This window comes from Nuphar pumila, chromosome 3 (genome assembly GCF_984573655.1).
Source record: "Nuphar pumila chromosome 3, dmNupPumi1.hap1.1, whole genome shotgun sequence".
Classification (NCBI taxonomy): Eukaryota; Viridiplantae; Streptophyta; class Magnoliopsida; order Nymphaeales; family Nymphaeaceae; genus Nuphar; species Nuphar pumila.
Genome location: NC_143251.1, coordinates 51,695,938 through 51,723,203, shown reverse-complemented (window position 1 = coordinate 51,723,203; position 27,266 = coordinate 51,695,938). Strand labels below are relative to the sequence as shown.

Sequence of the window (27,266 nt, the reverse complement as noted above, 5' to 3'; positions counted from 1 at the left end):
ACTTAAGGTTATCTAAATCTTCTGTCAAGGAAGGCCTGGGATAATTTTTGTAGTCAGTAGCGCTTATGTGAGATAAAGTTACCTAAAAAGGCTTCATGATATTGGAGAAGAGTGTAAAAATCTCTATAAAAAGAGACTTTGTGTATAAACACAATGCTAGAAACACACAGAGTGCACAACGGCATAAAGGAGAACACTCACAAGTGCACAAAGGCACGAATACACATGCACAAAGGCATGAAAAAATATAAACTTTAATATATGAAATCCCAAAAAGGGCTTTACAAAAGCATACCCAACCTAAAGGGGATCACCCCTATTTATAAGACCTTGGAGTCATGGGGGGGCTCCAATACATACGTTGGAGCCCCTCCAACGGTTAGAAATGTGACCGTTGGAGGGTGCTCCAACCTATGTATTTGGGCCCCCCATTTTACATCTTCATTAAATGAATGGAAAAGGACAAAATAAAAATGGAAATACAAAAAGAAAAATAAGAAAATAAAATACAACATATTCTCAAATGAGAATATGCGTAAAATATATATGAATATATATATAAAAGATACACTACATTTTAACACAGAGATCTTGGAACCATAACCTGCTTCTCATGGCAGTTAGGGATGTAAACAGTTCGGATTCGGATTGGATGTGGCCAATACCATATTCGACTAAGTGGATGTTGGCTAAACGGATTCATTTATCTGTCAAATATGCATACTTTTCAGATTCAGTTGCAAAAAATGAAAACCATATCTGCAGCTGATTATTATTGGATATTGTTTTTGGCTTACCAAATGCAACTAAATGAAATTGAATTTGGTTGGATATCAAATAAAAACCAGTTCTTTGACATCCCTAATGGCAGTCTTTGTGGGGCTTTCTTGTTGCAAGGATTCTTGTTTGGATAGGTGGTCATAATTCTTGTGCTCGTTTGGAGTTTGGATTTTGACCTTTATGATTTTATCTATTTCTTTTGCTGTTTTCTAATGCAAGTTTGGATTTCATGTTTTGGTGTTGATGCTGCTGTTCAAGATGGCATTGCTTCAGACAGCTGGTGCTGTGGCGGAAAATTTAGGATTTGGTGTTTTTGCTGTTTGATATGGCATTGCTTGTGCTGGCTGTTGCTTCTCCTGCACCAAATTACAGGAATCGATGCTGCTGTGCTGAAAATTCTGCTGAGTTTTTAAGCAGCAGCTTCTTAAGATGACATTGCTCACCGTTGGCAGCCTGGATGATCCTAATGCTTTTGTTGTGAGAATCCACAAGATGTTACAAGTTGGTCCGTGTATTGATAACGATGAGATTGGTGTGCAAGAGAGACCAGCATCTTCTTTGACCCGAGACCAAGAGGTCTTGCATCATGCTGTCCTACATCTTTACGATGTTCAGCAGCGACCGTGTCTGTGGGCCTGAAACGGGTGCATGAGCTGCAAATCTGATGTTTCCCAAACTCGTAATTACTCTTATCTGTTTCACTAAAATGTTGATTTACCAGGTGATGGTATGTGTCTGTTCATTAACCTGTAATCATCAATTATCTCTTCGCAGGTTTGCCTGGTGGTTTCTAAGTGCCCCAGATTTCAGATGCCTTAACCATATGCCACAGTTATATAGGTGCTTAAACTCATCTTAATTCTTTCCTGTAAATTTTCTTTTAGCACGATCCTTGTAACAATAATCAGTTTTCCATTTTTTTTTGTCTTTTTTGTGGCTGTATAGTAAATTTTTGACGATTATTGCCACCTTGGTTGTTGCAGGATCTATTGCTGTTAAAAGATGAGGGTGGAACTCCGAGGGTGCAACCAAGGCCTTGGTTCGCTAGTTTGAACCAAGTTGATAGTCTCTTGAACCAAACTAATACAAGCTGTTCGCTCTCTGAATTGATCATTTGTTGTAATCATGGCATGATTCAAATTCTATTTATATAGTTCCTTTTTGTTCAATTTTGAAGCCATTCTTGAAGGAAAGTTTTTTGAGATTTGTGGCCTTTTCATACTTTGAAGAATTGGCTGAAACGTGTGAAGATACAAATCTTGGTGAGTTCAGAATCACTGTTATGAAATGAGGAGGCCTTGGACTTGGCTAGGCCTTGTGTTAGGTCTATGACAGATATTGCAGTTGGCATGAATCACTGCAAAAGATGTGACCTTTTCTTGGAAGTTTTATATGGAAAAGCTGTACCTGCAGATTCTATTTTTTCCTGATTATGCACCATCATCAAAATTGGTGATTATGACATTTTACTACACCTGTTTTCTTGGCTGCCGCCTCTTTCGTGTGGTCTGAGGGAAGCTACACATGATCAAGTGGCCTTAAACAGTCAGCACCGAACAAGATAGCTGGACAAGTTGATGCACTTTCTTGATCAGATCTTAGGTTCAAATTCCGCTGGGGGAATAACTGCATGCCACTCACCCCAGAATAATTTGCATTCACCTCAATAACCCTTTCTTATATCTGGCTAACTGTCTTTCATGAAAACAATAAATCTCTCTCTCTCTCTTATATATATATATATATATATATATATATATATATATATATATATATATATATATATATATATATATATGAGGAAACCTACCTACCACACGTTTTATTGGATTTTTTGTATTTTTTTCAAAAATTCAACCATACAAATGTGATCTATATGCTTGTTTTTATAAGAATTAGTTCTTGGAGCATTTGATTATGATGCAGGGATAGCTTTCTATAAGTTTTTCAAAAATCAAGGGCCTACAATTTTCATTAAATTTTGAGGCTCTAAATGTCATTTTTTCTATCTAAAATTCATGATCCAAATGTCGATTTCTAATCAATCAACCATGCTGAACACATTTGTACATTCAGAATTAAAAAAAATGCCAATTTTTTTGTATTGAGTAGGTTTGGCATGCTTTTTAGTGGATAGGTTTTCATATATATATGAGTAGAGCGCAGCAGCTTGATGAGTATGTGCTTGAGCACCTACTTAATCAATCAGACCATCCATCACACGCTTAATGGATGGTCACGCACAAAAACAAAAACAGGTTTTTTTCACTAAAACATCCTTTAGTGATGTTTTTTTAGCACCACTATAGACATAGGGACATGCGGCGTTATTACAAAATTGTAATCATGCGCGCATCCTTTTGGACATTTAATGGCATTTTTTGACCGCTGCTAAAGCATTTTTGGCCCAAAGTCATCCTTTTTAGCATTTTAACGAGTTTTTTTTTTCGCATGACAGTCCATCAAACACGTGATACGTGATGGACAGTCCGCTTGATTAAGTAGTGCTCAAGCAGCTACTCTCTCTCTCTCTCTCTCTATATATATATATATATAGAGAGAGAGAGAGAGAGAGTTCCTAGAATATGAACACTGGGAAAGATAAGAACCAGTTAGAATTGCTCTTAGTCGACTGATTAGATTCAATCAGATGAGAGATGGTCCTCTTTTTTATTTGCCGCCCAACAAAATGACCTCTCTCTCTCTCTCTCTCTCTTGCGAGGGTTTCTTGGTGGTTGGAGCTTGCTCCAAGCCCTCATTCTTGTCAAAAGTTGCTGGTCCCCAAAAGCCCTACTCGTTTGCACCTTCCCTTACCCTCAAACCCGATTCTCTCTCTCTCTCTCTCTCACTCACTTTTGGTTCCGGGCTAGTCAGAAACCTACTCATTGAAAACTTTTCTTAGTAATTTATACATATCATGTGTGATTTAAATTCTCTTTTGGTTTTGTTGGGATACAGACTTATAATAGGTTGGATAAGCTCAGTAGTCTAGGCTTGCATGGTTAGAGATTGGGTATTGGGCTCATGAATGCTAGGCTGGTTGGTAAGTGTGACACAGTTTAGGTGCTAGGTACTAGTGGACTATGGAAAAAATGGTCCTTATTTATAGTTTTTTCTAATGTATACAAGTTCTAATCCTATGAATGATGGGCACAAATGATTTGATGAAATTTAATTGATTACTCTTCCCAATTGGTAAGAGGTTTTATAGCTTAGGGGGTATTACTTTTGGATGAAGAGATAAACTAGAAGACCTTTTTAGGATTCAGATTAGGGACTTGGTTGAATAAACATGTTTTGCAAGTTTTGAAGAAATTTCTAGGGGCTCATCTCCTTTCTACATGCAAATGTGAGAACCAAATGACGATAAGTTATCTTAACGAAAAGTCAAGCGATGATCGTGACAAATGTGTCTCGAGGATAAACCCTTGACGACAAGTGTACCATCTGCTCAATGCTAATGACAATTTATATTGCCTTGACAACAGATTTGTTAGCATATGTCAGTTTGTTTTGGCTATATCTTTCCAACTAGGTGTTCATTTTGGATAATTTTTGATGTATTGGAAAGTCCTCTACTTTAATCCATCATTTAGACCGGTCAGATTCAAACGTTTTGGTGGTTGGAAATGCACCTAAAATCGAATAGGACAAAAAAACATGGTTTTTAGCTAAACAAGTCACGAACAATCCTCAAATTGTCTTTTGAATAAAATTTTGATGATGCCATATTGAAGGCTAAAAATAAAGTTGAAGTTAGAACAACTTCAAAATGAGCTGAAAACACTGAGCTTTGACATATAAATAATTGCTCAAAGTTGAGGTGTCTACATTGGTCCCCCCTAATTGTCCATAAAATGGAGTCAATATTGATTTTCAATGTTTCAAGCTTTGTTTGATAAATCTTAACCTACAAATGTGCTCAACATGATTTTTTTTTATGAAAAATATGATTTTATGTGCTTTAAAATTAAAAAAAATTAAACCATTGATTTTGAATCCTTATAAAAACCTATTCACATGTTATAATTTGATACCTACTAAACAAACCATGTAGATTACATTTGTAAGGTTGGATTCCAAAAAACTAAAGAAATGAAAATTTTAGATTGTTCACACTTCCTACCGTTAAGAGAAACCAATCTCTCTCTCTCTCTCTCTCTATATATATATATATATATGTGTGTGTGTGTGTGTGTGTGTGTGTGAGAGAGAGAGAGAGAGAGAGAGAGAGAGAGAGAGAGAGAGCATATTAAATGAGTTTTTCAACTTTTTTGCTATTTTTTTGTGCTTCTAACCCCACAAATATCTTGGGGATGGTCAGTTTGCTAGGACCTGAATCACATATTTTTGATAAAAAAATGATATTTGGAGCCTTGAAATTTTACAAAGATTTTGGATCGTTGATTTTTTGAACCTTATAAAAAACCACCCATGTAACCGAATTGAACGCTTCAAGAGCTGATCCCTATAAAATCAATACATAGATCACATCTGTATGGTCAGCATTTAAAAATAAAGCAAAAAAGCTCCAAAAAATCTATTTTGCACGGAAATATTACCTTATATACAAATTATGCATACAAGTTTTTTAAACGTTTGTTTTTAAAATTTTTAAGTTGCTTTTAGAAGCTTGATTCAAGTGGATTTTATTTGATTTGATTTAGACCAATTTGTTTTTTTTTTGAAATATAAATTTGGTTGAAAAAACGATTATGATAACATTGGTATGAATGTTAAGAGGCTAGTCATATAGTTTAATATCTAAACCCAGATCTAAATGTCTTTAATGTGAATCATACAAGTAAATGTCATCTAAATAAATTGCAAAATGCACTTCTAAAGCTAGTAAATTGAGTTGAATGAGTCCAACTTGAACGGTTCTAGCTTGGTTCATTCTTGAGCCAAGCTGAGTTTGAGCTCATACTAAGCCCTCGTTAAAGAAGTATGGTTTGAGCCAAATTGTTTATAGAAAAAATACATTGCTCCACAACTGGAAGAAATACGATTTCAAAAAAATACATGTAAAATATCTTTAAAATACATCTTTTTGCTACTAACTGACAACCTTATATTAGTTGAATTGAACCAAGTACCTATTATTCATATTCAGCTTGCCGAACCTATTTTAGAAATTTAAATAAGCTCTTCACGAGCCCAACATCAGTCGGCCATGAGTAGGTCAACTCATTTTCAGACCTACTTTTCATGTCCAAGTAGAATTTGTGTTGGATCCTTATTAGTTACAAACCTACATGGATCCGTGTTTTTTTAATATAATTTTTTTTATTTTACCGAGTATGAACCAGATTTGGTTCATATAATCTTTATAGAACCGGGTATGGTTTATCTTATAGTGGATCATATAGGACCCCCGTTCAGACCTGGTACCAGCACCTCAAAGACAGATCCAGGTTTGGACTCACTGGATCCGAACTAGATCCGACCCGTTGAAATCCGTGACTGGATTTTTTGTGCGTCATATGTGATCGGCAATCTAATAGGGAATGTGATGGATGCAGGAGATTGGGAAACGTGTGCCCTGTCCTTGAAGCAATTGAACACACTCTCTCTCTCTCTCGCTGAGTTTGTTCCGTCAGGATCGTCCCTTCCTTCTTTGTGATCTTCCCGCTCCTCAGATCTTGTGCGACGTGCTCCCGCATCGACGCATGTACGGTTTCTCTTTCTCTCTCTCTCTCCCTCTCTCTCTCTGGCTGGAAAAGGGACTCGGTATGGTCCTTTTCCAGCCGGTTCTCTCAGCATATCTGGCCGGCCGGCCAGAAAAGGCTTGATCTGGCCCTTTCCTTCCATTCTCTCGGTCTCTCTTGCCGGCCATAAAAGGACCTCGGGCTGGCCCTTTTCCGGCCCGTTCTCTCAGTGTCTCCGGCTAGATCAGTTTGATTTGGTTGATTAAGTTGGTGGCATCTCGCTGTATTTATGGTTGGAATCAGCTGGATCAGCTTTCCCCTTTTCCTCATATTAGTCATGTAAGCTGTGAAATGATATGAAACTCCGAATCAAGTTCGTTGTTCAACTTGATTTTTGCTTTTCCTATGTGGATGGAGATGGTTGTCTAAGGAATCAGTTACCAACATGATATGAAATACTGTATGAGTATAGTGGCACATCTATATGCTTTAGAAGTGCCGATTCACTTGTTTTCTTCGATAAGCTGAAGCTGCACCATGTGTATTGCTACGAATATGCTTTAGAACCGTCAATTAAACAAGTTTTTTGGATCTGCTTGGCTTAAACATTTGCACGACGGCTAGTTGGTTTGTCTTAGATTTGGTAAACCCACCGTTAACATGGAGTTTGCACAAACTTAACCAAGATTGAAAGTTATATGGTGCAGCAACCAACTGACTTTTGCTGCTTGACAGGAGCTGGACGATATATTATCTGCTCCGGTTACAACAATAGGGTACCAGCTGCGCGGAACAAGCCCTGCACCATTTTAAACCATCTGTTGTTTGTATGTTCTTTTGTAAGTAGCATGTTTTAATCTCAAGCTGTGCACACGTTACCATATCTACTGTTTGGCACAATACTGTGCTTGCCATTTGTAAGACTTAGTGACTTACCATTTGTTGTGTTAAATATTAAGGCCAGATATGTGAATTCTGGTTGTCGTTTTGGTGTTCTTGTTTACTATTCTTCTTTCTAGGTTGGTTTTGTTTGAATGGAAAAGCATGTCCTATTGATTCTTACTTTGGATATGATGATAGTGTTGCGCGCTGAAGTGTTCATAATTGTGCTTGTAGTGATGCTTAAAATGAAAAATTGAAATGCTTATCTTAATAACATAACTGAGTTTTTTTTCTGGGTGAAGGACCCTTCTTTTATCCATGATTAAGTGTTATGAGTTATTTTTTGTAAAAGAATTTCAAAATCAGGTTACTGTCATCCAAATGGAAACTTTCAGATAATTGGGCTACTTACAAGTTTACAGCTGTCATCCAAAAAACAAAACCAGGTTTTCACGGTCTTTCATAAACTATGTTTTACACCAGGCACAGCTCTCCACCAAACTATGAAGTGAGGTGTAAAACGTAAGCCTGAAAAATATATTTTAAAAAAATTACAAAAACTATAAAAAATATCTCAAAATACAAATAAATAAAAGAAATGCTTTATTGATGAAACAACAAATAAGAAATACAAAATCGCAAATAAATACTGAAAAATATGAGAATAACATGTAAAAGTAACATTAATAAAACAACTTGGTCTATCTAAGTATCTAACGAATAAAATATGAACAGTCAATGAAAAATTAACAAAATCACTAACAATCAAATTCCTCAACAACATCATATAATGCACTCAAATTCATCTAAAGTTCTAAACAAACATTAAGCTAATTTTTTATGCATGCTTGCTTGAAAAATTAGTTCTATCAAACTAATAAAATCACACATAATAATCCATATATGCACTTAGTCTCACAAACAAAAAAGCAAACATTTTCATTTAGCAAAAAAAATATTTTTAATTTCCATGATGTAGCAGTCAATTACTGTACATACACAGTCACGTGCATATTTGCAAATAATCACACAAAATGGAAGCATCAATTTCACATATACGATTTTTATATAAACAAACTAAACAAATTGACATATACAATTTTTATATACAATCAATTAATTGAAAAAAATCCTGTCATTAAGAAGAAGATGGAGGGAAGAAGAAAAAGGCCGGAAGAAGAAGAAGATTGGAAGGAGAGGAAGAATAGAAGAAGAAGACTGGAAGAAGAACAAAAGAAAGTGGAGGAGGAGAAGAATGGAAGAAGGAAAGGAAGGAGGGAAAAAGAAGAAAGAAGAGAGGAAGAAGAAAGACGTGAAGGAGAAAAATGGATATCTATCTATCTATCTATCTATCTATCTATCTATATATATATATATATATATATATATATATATATATATATATATATATATATATATATATATATATATATAGAGAGAGAGAGAGAGAGAGAGAGAGAGAGAGAGAGAGAGAGAGAGAGAGAGAGAGAGAGAGAGAGAGAGATGTACCTGGTGCTCTCCTTATTCTTCCTTTTGACAGGGGAGAGAGAGGGGCCATCGCGCCTCCCTCTTTTTTTTTTTGCATATTAGATTTGGGTCAAATGGGGGTTTCGACCCCCATTTGCCCCAATCATTTTGAGGCGTGCACCTCAGCCTGAGGTGCACCTTGTCTCAAGGCCTATGAGGTGCACGCCTTGGGCTTTTTGCGCTACACATGTGCGTCTCGAGGCACAAAGGCCCTCTCCTTGAGGTGAGGCATGATTTTTTCTACTTGAGGTGAGGCATGATTTTTGCGCCTTGAGGCACGCTCTTCACAACACTGACACTAGGTTTTCTCAGCCGGTCATTCAAATGGGGCCTTAGGGTTTTTCTGGCAAGGGCTCTCTCTTTACCTCTTACTAAGAGTTTTTCTGGCACTAGTCTCTCTCTTACTCTCACTCACAGGTGTTTGTTTTTGAAGACGAGAAGAGGGATGTCCCTTTTTTATATCCAAAGGCGCGTGGAGTTTGATCTTGAGGTGAGAGAGTTGCAATCGATCTGCGTGGAGGAACATGTTACAGTAAACTGTAATCCATGAGAGGACCCTTATCATTGCACTCCTACCCACAAGATGATAGCCTCCTCTCTCGTTTGGCCAATCCTCCTCTCTCTAGCACCAGCCACTAGGTGTCGGCAGCATGGGCACACTGTTGATGTGGTTGAGCTTGTTTCCTGGTTCAGTCTCAGCAACCCATCAATCTCACTGTCTGCCACTAATCCTCTTTTCTTTCTCTCTCAAAGATTCATTGTGGCCAAACATTGTAGTTACTAGTTTCTCGAGATAGTTTGAGTCTTGTTTTTACTGGTAATTAGCACACAACAGATTGCCCATGTAATACGACACCAAAATCGAGTTGAATTCATAGAGATGCTCTCACAGTCATCTTAACTGTGGCTCCATATTGCGTATTTTCTTTCTTATTACAGTGGTTGTGATGCTTTGGAAAGATACATGGTTATTTTATTTCTAAAAGTTCCATCTCCTTGTTGTGTACTGAGTTGAAGATTGTGGTTGCACGTTGGTGCAATCCTCACTTTATGACTTTTTTTGTTCATTTTAACCTTTTTTATCATAGATATTGTTTTGGTTAGTCTTTATTCTTTAGCTCAGTACCACATATACGTTTGCTACCTGTTTAACATTTTCTTTTGATTATTTTGTTTACAAATTTTACCACCAATTGAGAGCTATATTGCAAACTTCTGTACGGGCACCTGATTTTATTATAGGCTGTTAGTCTGTCATATCCTAAGAAAAGAAAGAGGATGAGCTCTTCTTTCCTTTATTGCTTTGGAGCTGTGCTAGATGAAAGTGACTGGAACAGGTTTGAGCAAACTGGTAAAATAAGTTTATTTGAGTCTCACAATATACAATTCAATGCCTACATGGGTGTTGGTACATGTTTATGCTTCTGGTCTTAATTTTTTATTAGTTCCAAATTAGAAAATCTTGTTCACAGCATCTAGATGCATCATAACGTGCATGTAAGAAAGTGGCCCTGCAAATTTCTGACACACGTATTCTTGGCATATTTTTATGTTATTGCCCTACTTATTATTGAAATTCTTTTTGGCTCTACACACTCAAGTAAATAAAAGTAAGTTTTCTTAATAAATGTAGTATACTTAAGATTAATTGTTAGGTGTAGATTGAACCCTAGATCCGTTAAGCCATTGAACAATAATAAGAGCCCGATGAATCTCATTGGCCCATAAGTTTAATTTTGAATGCAGTTAGATATTAAGACACATCTATGGATGGCAAATGACCAAGGCATCTTAGCATGCTGCACTCAACACTATCTTCTTGGCAAAGGTTGATGAGTTTCTTGTGGAACAGTAATTTTCCAGTTTGATGTATATGCATTTTTAAAGTGTAACAAATTTTCTATTTTTATATTTCTTTGGACTTCTTTCAGTGTTAGGTTTGTGTATTTGCGATAATATACTTGTGCATATTTGTGTGTGTGTTGCTATTACTTAAGGTGGGTTTTGTTTTCAAAACACTATTTTGTCTTTTATTTTGTTTCAAATTGATGTACTAAAATTAATAACAAACAACAAGGGATGTAAATTTATTTTGGATTTAGTAGTGTCTCTGTTAAATATGGTTATGAGCCTTGTAGTTTTGTTTCCCTTTGAGAGGGCCATAATACATTAAAACAACCTAATGATGACGTATTTTGCTCAAAAGCCTATTATTCAAGGTGCATTTACATGGTGAATGAGACAAAATGCTTCGGCGAATTCTCCCTTATGTGTAAGCTTTACTTTCAATTCGTGTATGGTACCCTGATTTGGGTTATGTATCTAAGCTTGCTTTAGGCATGAATAGTTTGTATCTTGTTAGATGAAAAGATGATTGTGCATGTATTGAATCTTGTTTTCTCTTGTAGTTATGATGCTCACAAGTATATGATGTTTGTTGTTGATTCTTGTTATTGTTATTTTTCAGAAGATGGCTCTTGTCCCTGTAGAAGGTAACAATGGAAGTGGTGAGAGTCATTGTCACATGAAAGATGTTGACTTGGAGGGTAGTAGTTTGGTTCCAAAGGTTGGTTTGGAGTTTGATGATCATCATCATGCATATGAGTTCTATAATATGTATGCTCATAGTCAAGGATTCAGTGTTCGGATTCGTTCTTGGGATAAGAATAGTATAGGAGAGATAACACGCAAGGCATTTGTATGTAATAGGGAAGGATATACCATAAAAAAAGGTGGTTCTGTTAGAGTAAGAACAAATGGAAGATGTGGTTGTCTTGCTCGAATGATTGTGAAGAGAGGGCCAAACGGTAAATTGTATGTGTCACAGTTTGAACCCACACACAACCATCCAGTTGTTAGTCCTAACAAGGTGAACATGTTATGGTCGCATCGAAGAAAAATGCAACCAAAGGTTGTAGATTTGGCAGATAACTCCGGTGTGGAGCTCAAGGATGCATGTACTTATATCAGAAAGCAAAATGGAGATGGTAAAGATCCTGCACATTTACCATTGGAGTACAAGAACTACTTGAGGAAAAAGCGTTCCATTACCTCAAAGTATGGCGATGCAGGGGCTGTATTGCAATATCTACAAGACAAGTCTATGAATGACCCTTCTTTTTTTAGTGCAATGCAACTTGATAAAGATGAATTGATAACAAACATTTTCTGGGCAGATGCAAGGTCAAGGGTAGATTATGAATGCTTTGGGGACGTTGTTTGCTTTGATACCATGTTGAGAGCCAATAAATGTGGTTGGCCTTTTGCACTATTTACCGGTGTAAATCATCACAAACAAAGTGTTATCTTTGGTACAACACTGTTATATGATCAAACAATTGAATCTTTTGAGTGGTTGTTTCAAACTTTTGAAGGAGCCATGAAAGGAAAACAACCAAAAGTAATATTAACTGATCAAGATCAAGCAATAACAAATGCTGTACTCATGGTGTGGCCTAACATATGCCATCAGTTGTGTGTGCGACATATCTTTCATAATGGTGCAAAACACTTGGGTCATGTATTTAATAAGGGAACTGACCTTAGGAATGACTTTAGCAATTGTTTGTTTCATTGTGATGATCATGATAGTTTCTTATCTGCGTGGCAGAATATGTTGGATAAACATAATCTTGTGGGCAATACATGGTTGGCAGACTTGTTCAAGGAAAAAGAAAAATGGGCAGTAGCTTATGGACAGGACAAGTTTTGTGCTGGTATGAATACAACTGAAATGAATGAAAGCATGGTCAATCTTTTGAAAACATACTTAAATTCAAAATTAGATCTTTTGAGTTTTCTTAAGAATTATGAGGAGCTGATAGATGATCAAAGGGATGCTGAATTCAAGGAGGATAACAAAGCAAATGAAACAACTCCAGCGATGTTGTATACACATTTATTAAGAGAAGCTGCAAAAGTTTACACACCGAATGTCTTTGAAATGGTTAGAAAGGAGGCGTTGGGGGTTTTGGACTGTGATATTGATTGTTTGAGTGGAGTTGAACAACTTTTCATGTATAAAATCACATCTATGCAGACTGTTAAAGAACATGTTGTCAGCTTTGACTCATCCCATTTTACAGTTACTTGCAGCTGCAGAAAGTTTGAGTCCATGGGCATTTTATGTTGTCATGCTTTGAAAGTGCTTGATCATGCCAAAGTTAAACAAATTCCAGAGCAGTACATATTGAAAAGGTGGACAAAGAATGCTAAAAATGGTGTAACAGCTCATTCTCTGATGCAGACCGATGGTGATGGGAGGTCAGTTGTAGCAACACGTTGCAACCATATATATGGTACTTTGATTAAGATTGCAACAAGGGCTTCAAAAAGTGAGGAGGCATGCAAGTACCTTGAAAGTCAAGCCATAATGATTATGGAAGAAGTGGAGAGCATGTTGAAAAAGGATATAGAGTAATATGCATTTTAGCAGCCTCACTCGAATTTCATTGTAATTATGAATGATGAGTTTTTCATCTTGCTCAGCAGTCTAACATGACAGATATTACATAGAATGACTTCCAAAGACAAGTATATGACTATCGTACAATAAAGGAAAAACTGGTGGGAGAGAAGGAAAGACGTGCAATCAAGGCTGCTGTAGAATAAGAACATGCTTTGAGAGAAGAAAAAGAAGAAAATTTTAGCAGTAGATATGGTATTTATTAGTGCACAAAAGGCACCTTGAATCCCTCCAAGGTCTGCATGTGTGCGTGTGAGGTGCGTATATTGGCTTAAAAATGTTTATTATTGATATTTTCAGATCGTATTTCATTTCTATGCTAACATAAGAGTTATTTGTTTCTGTTCTTTCACAGGAAAGGATGCTACATACCAAGTCACTTGGTGATGTATATTTCCACTGAACAAGTAATGCCCTACTGGAAATTTAAGGGGTGCACATGGTCGGTGTTGTGAAAAGCGTTGAGGCGTAGCGAGACGCTCCACCAAAATCTGACGCCTCGAGGTGCAAAGTGTAAGCTTTTTTTTATTAAAACTTAAAAAAAACTATAAAAATTATCTAAAATTATAAATAAATAAGAAATGCTTTATTGATGAAGCAACAACCAACAAAAAATAAAAAATCTCAAATAAATACAGAAAAAATATGAGATTAACATGTAAAAGTAACATTAATGCAACAACTTGATCTATGTAAGTATCTAAGAAATAAAATATGAGCAATCATTCAATAAAAAATTAACATTAACAACAAAATGCATATTAGCACTAACAATGTCATGTCATAATTAGAAAATGCATGTTAACATTAACAACCAAATGTTAATATATTTATCCAAAACTCTTCAAAATGAAAGTGTTAACATTCATAATTACAACTCAAAGACCCCCAAAACATATAAATGGCCATAGCTCTATAATATGAATTAGGGCCTAGGATCTTCTTGTGTCTCGTCATCATCAATATCTAAGTCTTCAATGTCATATATCATCATCTAAGGAATCTATATAAATAGGTTTTCCTTCATCTTCATTCTCTGACTCTTCATCATCTGCACTTTCTTCCTCCACCTCCTCGGTAACTTCTTTTGTTTTTCTTTTTCCTTCAATAAAAATTCATGTATTAAATACTTATGTCATGTAATTAAAAAAATACATTTATATTCATAACAAGGTAAAAGGAATATAGCTTTACCTCGATCTCTTGAAAACCTGGCTTGCCTAGAACCACTTTGTAAATCATGAGGTGAAGTGACTTTTTCAATAGGCACATGCTCAATGGCATTTATGTCGAAGTTTGGATCCAACCATAAATCCTCCAACCAATTGGGATCACTAGGCTGTTAAAATGTAAAACTGTACATATATGTATATATAATAATATTATATTATTATATATATATATAAATACATTTTTCATTTCTTTCTTTTTTGTAATTTTTTTCCTTTATTTTTATTTTTTGTCTTTATGTCATCTAGTTCAGTTTGAACTAGAATGACTGTTGCTAGTCAAGTCCTGTCCAGACTTGACTAGCAATAGAGCTGTTGGACTGACACAGTTCCAACAGCTCTAAATAGAGCTGTTTTAGAGCTGTTGGACTGTGTCCAACATCTCTATTGAGTCCTCTTTCAGCTGTGTATATAAAGGGGTGCAACCCCTCTTGTATTTCATTCCAATGCTTCTTAAGCAATTGGTTTTTCATATCAATAAAGAATACATTTTTATTTTTTTTGTTTCCAGTTATACCCTTTTTAAGGGTTATGCTTTAGTGTCATTCTCGACACTTGCCCTTGTTAATCTAAGCTCGTGTTTCGAAGATCCCCATTTCATTTCATGGTATCAGAGCTGCGAAAGTACTAAATTTTGAGGAAAAGCTGCCTCGGTTTCCGTGCCCGTTTGCAAAAGTGTTCGCCACTTGAAGAGAAGCGTTTTATCACTTCATTGGAGAAGATTTCACATCTTGTTGTATTGTTTTTTTTTCTTTCTTTTTCATTTTCCTTCTTGTTTCTCTTCTATCCCTATTCTTTCTCTCCTTGTAATCGATGGATGACAATGATAAAGTCACCATCATGCCTATGAAACTAAGTGATACGAACTATGTAACATGGGCTTCAATCATGAAGCACCATATATGGGGAAAAGGCTTACGGGGGATTGTGGATGGTTCCGATTCGGAACCTAAGCTATCTCTTACTAAAAAGGAGGGAGATAAAGAGGTCCCTCTATCGGAAGAAGAGAAAATCAAGGCTATTGCCTCATACGAGAAGAAATGGAAAGAATGGAGAATATCTCATGCGAAGATAATGTCATGGCTTATCAATAGCGTTACATTAAAAAATGCTCAAGTCTTGCCAAATTTGATCATGCCGATAAGGCATGGGAATACCTTAAGAATATGTATTCCCTTAAAGATATTGCACACGTGTGCAACCTCCAAGAAAAAGTTCGAATGATGACACAAGGAGACAAAACTATTCGTGAATATTACAATGGGTTGTCCGAACTTTGGGAAGAACTTTCCCTTTTAGAACCAAAGTGGCATTGTGCCGAAGACATCGAGCTTCGTCAGAAACAACTCGATGCTGAACATTTTTACCAGTTTATCACTGGATTAAGGCTGGAATTTAAAACCACTAAATCGGCCCTACTTCATCGGGGAAAAATTCCTTCTATTGTTGAAACTATTGAAGAGTTAACAATGGAAGAAAATCGTCTCCGGAAAGGTTCTTTAAAAATTGAAGATGATTCCGTTTTAGCCGTGTCTAGACCAGTGAATCATGTTCGATCATATAGGCCTCCTCACTTTAACCGACAAAATGGTGACTATGATAAGAAGAAAGTTATTTGTCATCACTGTCATGAACCGGGACACTACAGGCCACAATGTCCCAAACTTAAGAAGCTGAGAGAAAAAAGAGCTGCAATTGCTGGATCGGAGCCTAAAGATCAGGATGCACCAGTTTTCCTGGCCCAACTAATGGAGATTCTTCAGCCTCTCATCAAAGGTGCCTCTTCCTCATCTGAAGCTTCAACCGGTGCAACAGCCTCATCTTTTTCTGATCTAGGTAAAATTTCTTGGCTTCTTGACTCTGGTGCATCTTTTCATATGACCCCAAATAATCAAAGTCTATCCAAATGTGTTAAAAATAAAACAAGTGTGTCAAAGGTCTTTACTGTTGATGGGACTTCTCTTGAAATAGAAGGAATAGGAAATTTTGAAAAAATTTATAAAACAAATTTTTTTTTTATTCTAGAAATTAGACATGTTCCCAAATTAAATTTAAATCTTTTATCTGTATCTCAAATTTCTGATTATGGGTGTAATATTTCTTTTTCTTCTCATGGTTCTTGGGTACAGGATCGTCAGTCAGGCAAGCTGATTGGGGAAGGCCATAGAGAAGGAGGACTCTATTACATGGATTTTTTGGAAATGCTGAAGAAAGCTTTTTGTTATAATATTCAAAAAATAGAGTTGGAACTGTGGCATAAGAGACTTGGTCACTCACATATATCCAAAATCCAACATTTTCCAAATCTAGGAAAGTTTTGTAACTCTGAATCATTTGATTGTAAAGATTGTATTCTCGGCAAAATGAAAAGATTACCATTTCAGAACAGAACATTTTTCTCTTCAAGACCACTTGAATTAATACACTCGGATGTTTGGGGTCCTGCACCAGTAATTTCTAAAGGAGGATTTGTTTACTATGTTATTTTTGTCGATGATTTCTCCCGACATACGTAGATGTACTTTCTCAAACATAAGTCTGAAGTATTTTCATACTTTCAAACTTTTCATAATATGGTTAAAAACAAATTTCAAAATGATATTACTATTTTTCGCACAAATTCAGGGGGAGAGTTTTTATCCACAGATTTTCAAAATTATCTTAAATTGCATGGCATCACACATCAAAGATCTTGTCCTTATACACCTCAACAAAATGGACTGGCAGAACGAAAACATCGTCATATTATAGAAACCACTAGAACTTTATTAATAGCAAATCAAGTCCCTAAAGACTTTTGGGCAGAAGCTGCCTTAACTGCCACCTATCTCATTAATAGGATGCCATCTTCTTCGTTACAAAATATCACTCCCATTGAAAAACTTATGAACATTTCTCCAGACTACTCTAGATTAAGAATATTTGGGTGCAAATGTTTCATATTTACTGACAAAAATGATAAACTTTCCCCTCGTGCGATTCCCTGTGCCTTTTTAGGATATGCTGAAAACCAGAAAGGTTATAGATGTTTTGACTTCAAAAATAATAAACTATATGTGTCTAGAAATGTTTTCTTTCTTGAAATGGAGAGCTTCTTTGATTTTAGAAAATTAAAAGACGTCACTGAGTACTCCTTTTTGCTAGATCTAACATCAACATCTGATGAATATGACCTTGATTGTAACTTTGATGATGATCCAAGAATTATTGATCTTAATGTTGAAAATGAAGAAGTTCATAGAGATACTAGTATTCAATATTCCAGGCGACAAGAGTCTAATACTCCATGTGCACTTGAGAAATATTCTAACATTCCAACTAGACAATCATCCCGAATCTCGAGGCCTCCAGAAAAGTTTGTATCATACGAGTCTTTCTCACCCACATATAGGGCAGTTATTGCATTAATTTACTCATATGAAGAACCATCCACATATTTTCAACAAAAAATGATATCAAATGGATAGAAGCCATGAAAGCTGAATTAGATGCACTTGAAAAGACTTCTACATGGAATATTCAAGATCTTCCTCCAGGGAAGAAAACTATAGGATGTCGATGGGTTTATAAAATTAAAACCAAAAGTGATGGTACTCTTGAAAGATATAAAGCCCGTTTAGTAGCCAAAGGTTATGCCCAAGAATATGGGATTGATTATGAAGAAACCTTTGCTCCGGTGGCTCGTATGACTACTGTCCGAACCTTAATTGCCTTAGCTTCTATCAAAAAATGGTCTATTTTTCAAATGGATGTCAAAAATGCTTTTTTAAATGGAAAGCTAGTTGAAGAAGTATATATGGAACCCCCTCCTGGTCTAAGTATTCCTAAGGGTAAAGTCCTTCGCTTAGAAAAAGCTCTTTATGGACTTAAACAAGCACCAAAAGCTTGTTATGATAGGTTTAGTCGTGTTATGAATGATATTGGTTTTCAATTCTGTTTAACTGACACTGCTTTGTTTATTAAGAATTCTGATGCAGGGATCATTGTGCTTCTTCTCTATGTGGATGATATGATCATCACCGGAAGCGATAAACAGGGAGTTGAAACAATCAAAACACTTCTTAAATCTCATTTTGAAATGACTGATTTGGGTTTGTTGAGATATTTTTTAGGCATTGAAGTTGCTTATTCTCCTAGAGGATATTTATTATCTCAGACTAAATTTGCTTTTGATATTGTTTTCAGGTCTGGTATTACTGATGATAAGAAAGTTGACACTCCAGAAGTTGTTAATGTTAAAATGAAGATTGATGATGGAGAACTTCTTGCAGACCCTACTCCTTACAGACAGCTTGTCGGGGCACTTTCCTATCTATCCATTACCAGACCAGATATAACACATGCTGTTCATACAACAATTCAATTTCAACATGCTCCTACTTCTATTCATATGGGAGCAGTCATGCGTATTATCAGATACATCAAGTCCTCTCTTTCACGAGGACTTTTCTGATCTTCCTCCTCTTCTCTTGATTTAATTGCATATACTGATACTAATTGGGGAGGTGATCCCAATAACAGACACTCAACCAGTGGCTTTTATGTCTTTTTAGGGGAATCATTCATCTCGTGGAGGTGTAAAAAGCAGCAAAAGGTATCTCTCTTATCCACCGCTGCTGAATACAGAGCCATGACAACCACGGCCATGAAAGTAGTTTGGCTCCGACGACTGCTTGCTGACATGGGAGCTGAAGCAACAAAGGCTTCACAAATGTGTTGTGACAACAAAAGTGCGATCTACATTGCCAGTAACAGAACATTCCACGAACGCACCAAACACATCGAAATGGATTGTCACTACGTCAGAGAGGAATATCTACACGGGATAATTGATCTGCCATATGTCACTTCAGAATATCAGTTAGCAGACTTCTTTACAAAGCCTCTCGCTGCTCCCCGATTTCACTTTCTCTTAGACAAACTTTCTCTCATTGTACCGTAAGTTTGAGGGGGAGTGTTAAAATGTAAAACTGTACATATATGTATATATAATAATATTATATTATTATTATATATATAAATACATTTTTCATTTCTTTCTTTTCTGTAATTTTTTTTCTTTATTTTTATTTTTTGTCTTTATGTCATCTAGTTCAGTTTGAACTAGAATGACTGTTGCTAGTCAAGTCCTGTCCAGACTTGACTAGCAATAGAGCTGTTGGACTGACACAACTCTAAATAGAGCTGTCCAACAGCTCTATTGAGTCCTCTTTCAGCTGTGTATATAAAGGGGTGCAACCCCTCTTGTATTTCATTCCAATGCTTCTTAAGCAATTGGTTTTTCATATCAATAAAGAATACATTTTTATTTTTTTTGTTTCCAGTTATACCCTTTTTAAGGGTTATGCTTTAGTGTCATTCTCGACACTTGCCCTTGTTAATCTAAGCTCGTGTTTCGAAGATCCCCATTTCATTTCATAGGCAACACTGGATCTTCCTTCTCCACAATCCACTCATCGTCTGAGTCTATATGATCTAGACATATAGGGTCTTTGGTAGCCCTCCTCATATTTCTCTCTCTTAATTTCATATTGTACATTAAAAAAATAAATGCATTCATCTTCTCTTGTTCAAGTCTATTCCTTCGTTTTGTATGCACCTATAATTTCAAATAATTGATAATCAATTATAAGATAATTAAACTTATAAAAATGTATTTAAAAAATAAAATACAAAGTCACAAACTAATGAGAAAATGCTCCAATTCCTCTCATAGCCAGATGCACTGCACGTCAAATTTAGAATTCAAATTGCAAAATTCATCAACTCAGGATTTTTGTGCCCAAATGAGCTTCACCAATCAGCTGCATTCAAATAAAACAATAAAAAAAATGATAAAAATATTAAGAATGTTATAATTAACAAAAACGTAAAAAAATATTGACAAATAACAACATAATTACAAACTTACCAGAACTTTTTAATTTTCTTGTTGTAACAGCTGTCTCTTTGCCAAACAACCCCTTTGCCTTTTTAAATGCATCGATTTGTGTTGTAATTTTCAACCGAATATTTGCATCATAAACCAATTTTTCAACACAATCATAAAGCCACTCATTACTTCTCCATCCGGGTTGAAGTTGTCAGCATAATGAAAATGTGGATTTAAATAATAGGCAGCTGCATGCAATATGAAGTTGCAAGTCCTATCGTCTATCAATGATATCTCAAATAGGTTTATATTTTCTTTCAACCTTATCAAGATTTGAAGCAATTTCTTCCTTTGCTCTATCCATTGCCTCATACAAAAATCCCAAATCTGGTTCATCTGCATCAACTAATTGCATCACTTTCACGAGAGACAGTGTAGCTTTAATTGCATATGATATGGCAACCCAAAACTTATGATCATTAAGAACAATATAAGAAATGCTTTTAGCATCAAATTTCTTATATTAATTAGATGATCTAAAATTTGAAGATAAGAACATCGACTTTAACTCCTTATAACATCCAATACTATGAAGTGTGAGATATGTTATGGCAAAACGAGTGATGGCAGAACGTAAAAGTTCTTTCTTCTTTGTGAACTTTCTCATTAAATTTAATACCCATGTATGACTATAAATGTATCTTGTAAATTTTTTTTGCCTTTTTCACAATATCTTTAAAAATTGATATATTTCCAATATCTTCTAACGTAAGATCCAAGCAATGCGCTGCACATGGTGCCCAAAAACATGTTTTTCTTGCTATTAACATATTCCCAGCTGTCACATAATTTGGTGCATTATCTATAATGAATTGCACCACATTACTTTCACCAACTTCTTTAACAACTTCTTCAAACAACTTACACAAATTTGCACCAGTTTTTTCCATATCGCTGATGTCAACGGACTTAAAAAATATTGTCCCAGATGAGTTGTTCACAAGAAAATTAATTAGGTTTCTTCCTTTTCCATCTGTCCAACCATCTGTCATAATGCTACAACCAACCTTTGACCATTCATTTTTAAACTCTTTTAAAATTTCGTGAGTACAATCAGTCTCGTCTTTCAAAATCCATGTTCTGATCTCGTGATAAAAAGGTGGGTTGAATCTTTGCCCATAATTTGCAATAGCTTCTACCATTGCACCAAAATATAGACTATTGCAAAGATTAAATGATAAGGCATTTGCATAAAAAAATCTACCAATGACACAACATGCATTTTTTCTTTCATCCCTTTTGAAAGCAGTGTTTATTGTGGTTTGTCGTGCTTCTTTGTTTACAAAGAGGTCCATAGGACCACCTATGCTTGTTTTTGCATCACTACATGATCCATTTGTTTCTTTATTCACATTATCGCCGGTTGATTATCCAAAATAAATACTTTTCTCGATATCCAACTTGTTTTGTTCTTTCTCTTGTTTCTTTTGCTTATGATCCTTTAGATGATTTTGAAAAAATCTTTTCACATCAGGTGGTACTGCTTCGTACAATGTTTTGTGCCAGCTAAATGATGCTTTAACCTATAGATGCCTCCCATAGTAATTGCAAATTACATGTCCTATAAGTTTGGGATCTTTAGTGGGATTTGGAACTTTAACTCCATGATCCCATCCTACATCTTTTCTCATTGTTCAACTGCAAAAATACATATAACAAAATATATATTAACACAAAAATTAGATTCATATTCAACAAACGCATGAAGTCAGTGAGAACTAAAAAAATATTAGTTTATTTATTTTTTATTTAGGAACCAATTTGAATTACTTGCCACTAAAAGGAGAATATAGAAAAATCTAACAATATATTCAATGTGAATGATAACAGGTCATGGGCAAAGCTAAGTAAATGGGCAAAGATTCAATGTGAATGATAACAGATCATGGGCAAAGCTAAGTAAACCCTACCAGATTACACATGTAGTGAGCATTGAAGTTGCAACTCCGACCTCAATGAATGTGAATACATAAGGTCAATTCAAATATAAACAAATTTTATGAAATAAAAGACATAGTTACAATGCAAAGATTCAAAGTTTTTCCCCTTGCAGTAAGGGGGTCTGGGGGCTCCCCCCGGCACGGGTCTCGCTGCGCGGTCAGCGGTCAGGGGGGGCATAGGGGGGCAGCGCCCTCGGAAGTTTTTTTTTGGGGGGGGCTGTCAGCGTTGTGTTGGGACGTTGCCAATCAATTAATTTGAAATAAATTTCTTACGCTAGTTCGTTGGCTGACTTGGTTAGTTTTTCCTTCTTCCAGGTCTGACTAAAGCATCATAGGTGGCACAGGAAAGTGTTGAAAATGAGAGACCCAATCATTGTTTCGATCGGTTGGAGGCGTTATCAAATAATGCATCTGTATGCCATTGAAGACCAAAATGGTCGGCATCGTGTGCTGAAATACACTCCAAAACATATGCACTGCCTAGCCATGTTTTGGGGACCTCTGGCTCCACCAAATGCTGGAGTCGTAGCTGTCCAAAATGTATCAAACAATCAGGTCCGATGGTATATGATGATCCTTCCAGTTTCTTTATCTTATTTTTTAGTAATGAATCCCATAGAAATTTTTGAGGTACATCTTCCATAAAGTGAACTATAGTTCATGACCACCACCGAGTGAATTGTATTGGTCCTATTGGATGCTTGGTCATGAGTCATGGCGTATAGCTGACATAGAGAATCTGGTCTGCACTGTGCTGCCAGTACTGAGACTGGGTGGGTTGGTGGTGCTATGGTTTGGGGAAGTCAACTTGATTTGCAAAAGTTCCATTGAACCTTGTTAGTGCTGTTGACTAGATTCACTTGTTTCGTTCCTGCACTATGCTTTGAGCACTCTTTCAAGACTTGCTGTTACTAGTTCCTATCTACTTACATATGTAGAGCATCCCAATATGTATACATTTGCTTCCACTCTAACTGAAATTTATGCTGATCATATATTGGAGAGAGAGAGAGAGAGAGAGAGAGAGAGAGAGAGAGAGAGAGAGAGAGAGGCAACATACCTATTTTCTGGGCTCGACCACGAGAGAGAGCCTGCGTGTGAACGACGAGAGAGAGAAGCTGCGTGAGAATTGTCTCAACTTGGTTTGAGAAAAGATAAAAAAATCTATTCATGATTAGCCCTAATCACCCTTAAGTAGTGATTAGGGTCAATAAAGAAAATTACAAAAGAGACCATTAAAAGTTAAAATATAAACAAGACCACCTGATAACTTTTCTAATTTCTAATAAACCCCTCATGATAATAACTCTCAACACTCCCCCTCAAGCTGGAGCATAGATGTCAATCATGCTCAGCTTGTTACAACACTTTGAGAATTTTGCGATAGGAAGGGGTTTGGTAAAAACATCTGCTACTTGATCTTCCGAAGAAACATGAACATTTGATATATTTCCCACTTGAACCATATCCCGAATATAATGGCAATCTATCTCAATATGCTTAGTCCTCTCATGAAATATAAGATTATTAGTAATATACGTGGCTGCCTTGTTATCACACATCATCTTCATAGGCAGAGAAGCCTTTATGCCCAATCCAGTAAGCATAGATTTTATCCAAATCATTTCAGCAGCAGTTTGTGCCATGGCCCTATATTCTGACTTAGCACTTGATCTTGCTACTACAACTTGTTTTTTGCTTCTCCATGAAACTAAGTTGCCACCAACAAAAACACAGAACCCTGTAGTAGACTTTCTGTCATCAACAAACCCTCTGCATAATCAGCATCAGGATACACAACCACATCAAGATTTGCCTCTTTTGTAAACAATAGACCTTTTCCTGGAGATGTCTTCAGGTATTTAAGAACCATCATAGCTGCCTCCCAATGAACTTCTCTTGGTTTATCCATGAATTAACTCAACTTGCCAACAACAAATGATATGTCAGGCCTAGTTAGAGTAACATAGAGAAGTTTACCAATGAGAGTCCTATAGGACTTACTATAAACTGCCTTAGATTGCTCGTCATACAAGAGTAGTTTAGGATTCATGGGAATAGTGGCTGGTTTTGCACCTAGCATCTCCGTCTCCTGTAAAAGATCAAGCACATATTTTCTTTGAGAAAGAACCATACCTTCTCTATTTCTTGCTACTTTGATTCCCAAGAAGTACCTGAGAGGACCCAAATCCTTTGTAATAAAGTATTTATGCAGATATGCCTTGGTGCTTGAAATCTCCTGCTTATTATCTCCAGTTAAAATTATATCATCAACATAAACAACCATAATCACAAAACCTTTAGAGCTATTCGTTATGAACAAAGAATAGTCTGATGGTGACCTCTGGAAACCAAATTTAGACATCACCTCAAATAATTTGTAAAACCATGCACGCAGGCTTTGCTTTAGGCCATATATTGCATTTTTCAGTTTGCACACTTTGCCACACTCCCTTTGTCGTTCGAAGCCAGACGGTTGTTGTATGTAGACCGTCTCAGATAGATCCCCATATAGAAAAGCATTCTTCACATCAAGCTGAGTCATACTCCACCCATGATGAACAACCACAGAAATAACTAAGCGTATAGTGCCCATTCTGGCTACATGAGAGAAAGTCTCAAAGACGTCCACCACATATGTTTGGGTGTAGCCTTTGGTGATTAGACGAGCTTTGTCTCTCCAAAGTGCCATCAAAATGATATTTAATAGTGTACACCCACTTACAACCAACAATGTTTGCATCAAAAGGAGAATTAACAAGCTCCCAAGTCCCTTGAGGAATCAAGGCGTCCATTTCTTCTTGCATTGCTTGTTTCCATTGAGGATCTAATAAAGTCTGTTGATGATTGATAGGACTGGAGATGGCAGATAAATCAGATAAAAAGTTTTGCATGGTCTTTCCAATCCTTTCTGTGGACACAAACTTTGAAATTGGGTGCAGAGTACACTGCCGCGTGCCTTTCCTGAGGGCTATGGGCAAATCATTTTCAATCTCAGGATATGCTCTACGATCATCAGAATAAGCAATAGAATCATGAACATAATCAGGATCATTGACTGCAGGAGAAGAAGATGATGAAGGGCCACGAGAGGAGGCTTGACGGCGAGTATACACCAATGGAGGATCATGGAACCGAGTTAAAGATGGATCAGAACATAATGAAGGCAACAAAGGAACTCACTCCAAAGGAATGGGTAAAGGAAAAGATTTGGACATATCAGGATTCACATGAGACGCACACATCGAGAAGGAATGGTCTCAAAGAATGTGACATTCGCACTGATATACTCTTTACGAGCAATGGGGTCAAGACATTTGTACCCCTTTTGGTTTTTTGGATACCCAAGGAAGACACACTTAGTTGCCTGTGTCCCTAGTAGGTCCAAGTTTTTGCACAAAACAAACACAACCAAATACCTTAGGAGCAACTTTGAACAAAGAACAATCAGGATAAAGCTGTCTGATAGGAATTTGGTCATTAAGAGCAGTAGAAGGCATTCTGTTAATAAGGTAATAGGAAGTAAGAAAAAGGGCATCTCCCCAAAAAGAAGTTGGCATGTTTGTTTGAATCATAAGGGTTCGAGTTACTTCCAAAAGGTGCCAGTGTTTTCTTTCAGCTACCCCATTTTGCTGGGACGTATGGACACATGAAAATTGGGGGCAAATCCCATTATCCCGATAAAATTATAATGGTTTGCTAGATTTGAATTCAAGAGCATTATCAGTGCGAACAATTTTAACAATGGAACCAAATTGAGTCTTTATTTCAAGAATAAAAGATTGGAGAATACACAGGACTTCAAATCTCTCCTTTATTAAAAAGACCCATGACACTCTAGAGTAGTCATCAACAATGACAAGGTAATACTTGGACTGAAACCTATTAGGAACCCGACTAGGCCCCCAAACATTAACATGAATTAGATCAAAAGGACTTTGACTAGAACAACTCTGACTTAAAGAAAAGGAACTACGATGATGCTTGCCCAACTGACATGCTTCACACTGAAAGGACGCTATAGGAGAGACCTGAGGAATGACTCTTTGAAGCTTGGAAAGAGAAGGATGACCCAATCTGAGATGCCATTGGTAGGAATTAGAACTCGATTCCACACACGAAGTTGCTACTCTAACTAGTTGTGTAAGATAGTAAACACCTCCCTCCTCATGGCCTCCACCAATCTTCTCCCCAGACATCAAATCCTGAAATACACAGGAACCCGGGTCAAATATAACTCAACAATTTAGTTCTTTTGTAAGCTGGCTTACGGATAATAAATTCTTAGGAAACTATGGGGCCCGGAGAACATGTTGAATCCGTAATGTAGGAGTAAGATACACATCTCCTTGCCCCACCATTGGGGATAATCTACCATCTGTCAATTTAACATGACGAGGGAAAGATGTATGAACCAGTCTAGAGAAACTATGTGAATCTCCACAAAAGTGTCGAGAGGCGCCAGAATCAATAATCCATATCTTACCCCCATCATCCACCTGAGTACCCGCAGAGCATGCCACATCAGTCACTACAATAAAGGCAAACACAGATGCAGAACTCTGAGAAAGAAGTTGATCATATTCTGCACGACTGAGAGAATTGTATTGGTTGAAGAAGTAGGCACAAGTTCAGTGATGGAAGAGACAACCTGAGTTGTTGCTTTGGGGAACGATAATGAGCTCTGAGGGCGACTTCTAGGGTTCTTATCCCAACACCGATCCTCAAGGTGCCCCTGCTTGCCACAATATGTACACTGAAGCCTGCTACGACCTCCATTGCCTCTTCCACGACCTCTGCCTCTGGAAGAACTAGGTAAACCATGCCCTCGTCCACTAGTGACAACAAGAGCTGAAGTCTGAG

General features: G+C 36.6%; 1 protein-coding gene across 5 annotated transcripts in view; it reads left to right on the top strand.

The window, feature by feature from the left end:
* The first annotated feature begins 6,379 nt into the window (after nt 1-6,379).
* LOC149842880 (protein FAR1-RELATED SEQUENCE 5-like) overlaps nt 6,380-27,266 on the top strand; it is a 43,291-nt gene continuing 22,404 nt past the window's right edge. The window contains exons 1-5 of one of the 5 annotated variants that reach the window (XM_089999500.1): nt 6,380-6,451; nt 7,164-7,267; nt 11,305-13,559; nt 13,658-13,815; nt 22,719-22,836. In XM_089999500.1, coding sequence (XP_089855626.1) covers nt 11,308-13,257 — 1,950 coding nt within the window. In that variant the 5' untranslated portion in view covers nt 6,380-6,451; nt 7,164-7,267; nt 11,305-11,307 and the 3' untranslated portion in view covers nt 13,258-13,559; nt 13,658-13,815; nt 22,719-22,836. Of the gene's footprint in view, nt 6,452-7,163; nt 7,268-8,886; nt 13,560-13,657; nt 13,947-22,718; nt 22,837-27,266 lie in introns of those variants that run through there. The other 4 variants (XM_089999501.1, XM_089999499.1, XM_089999497.1 and 1 more) reach the window with 4 other exon arrangements.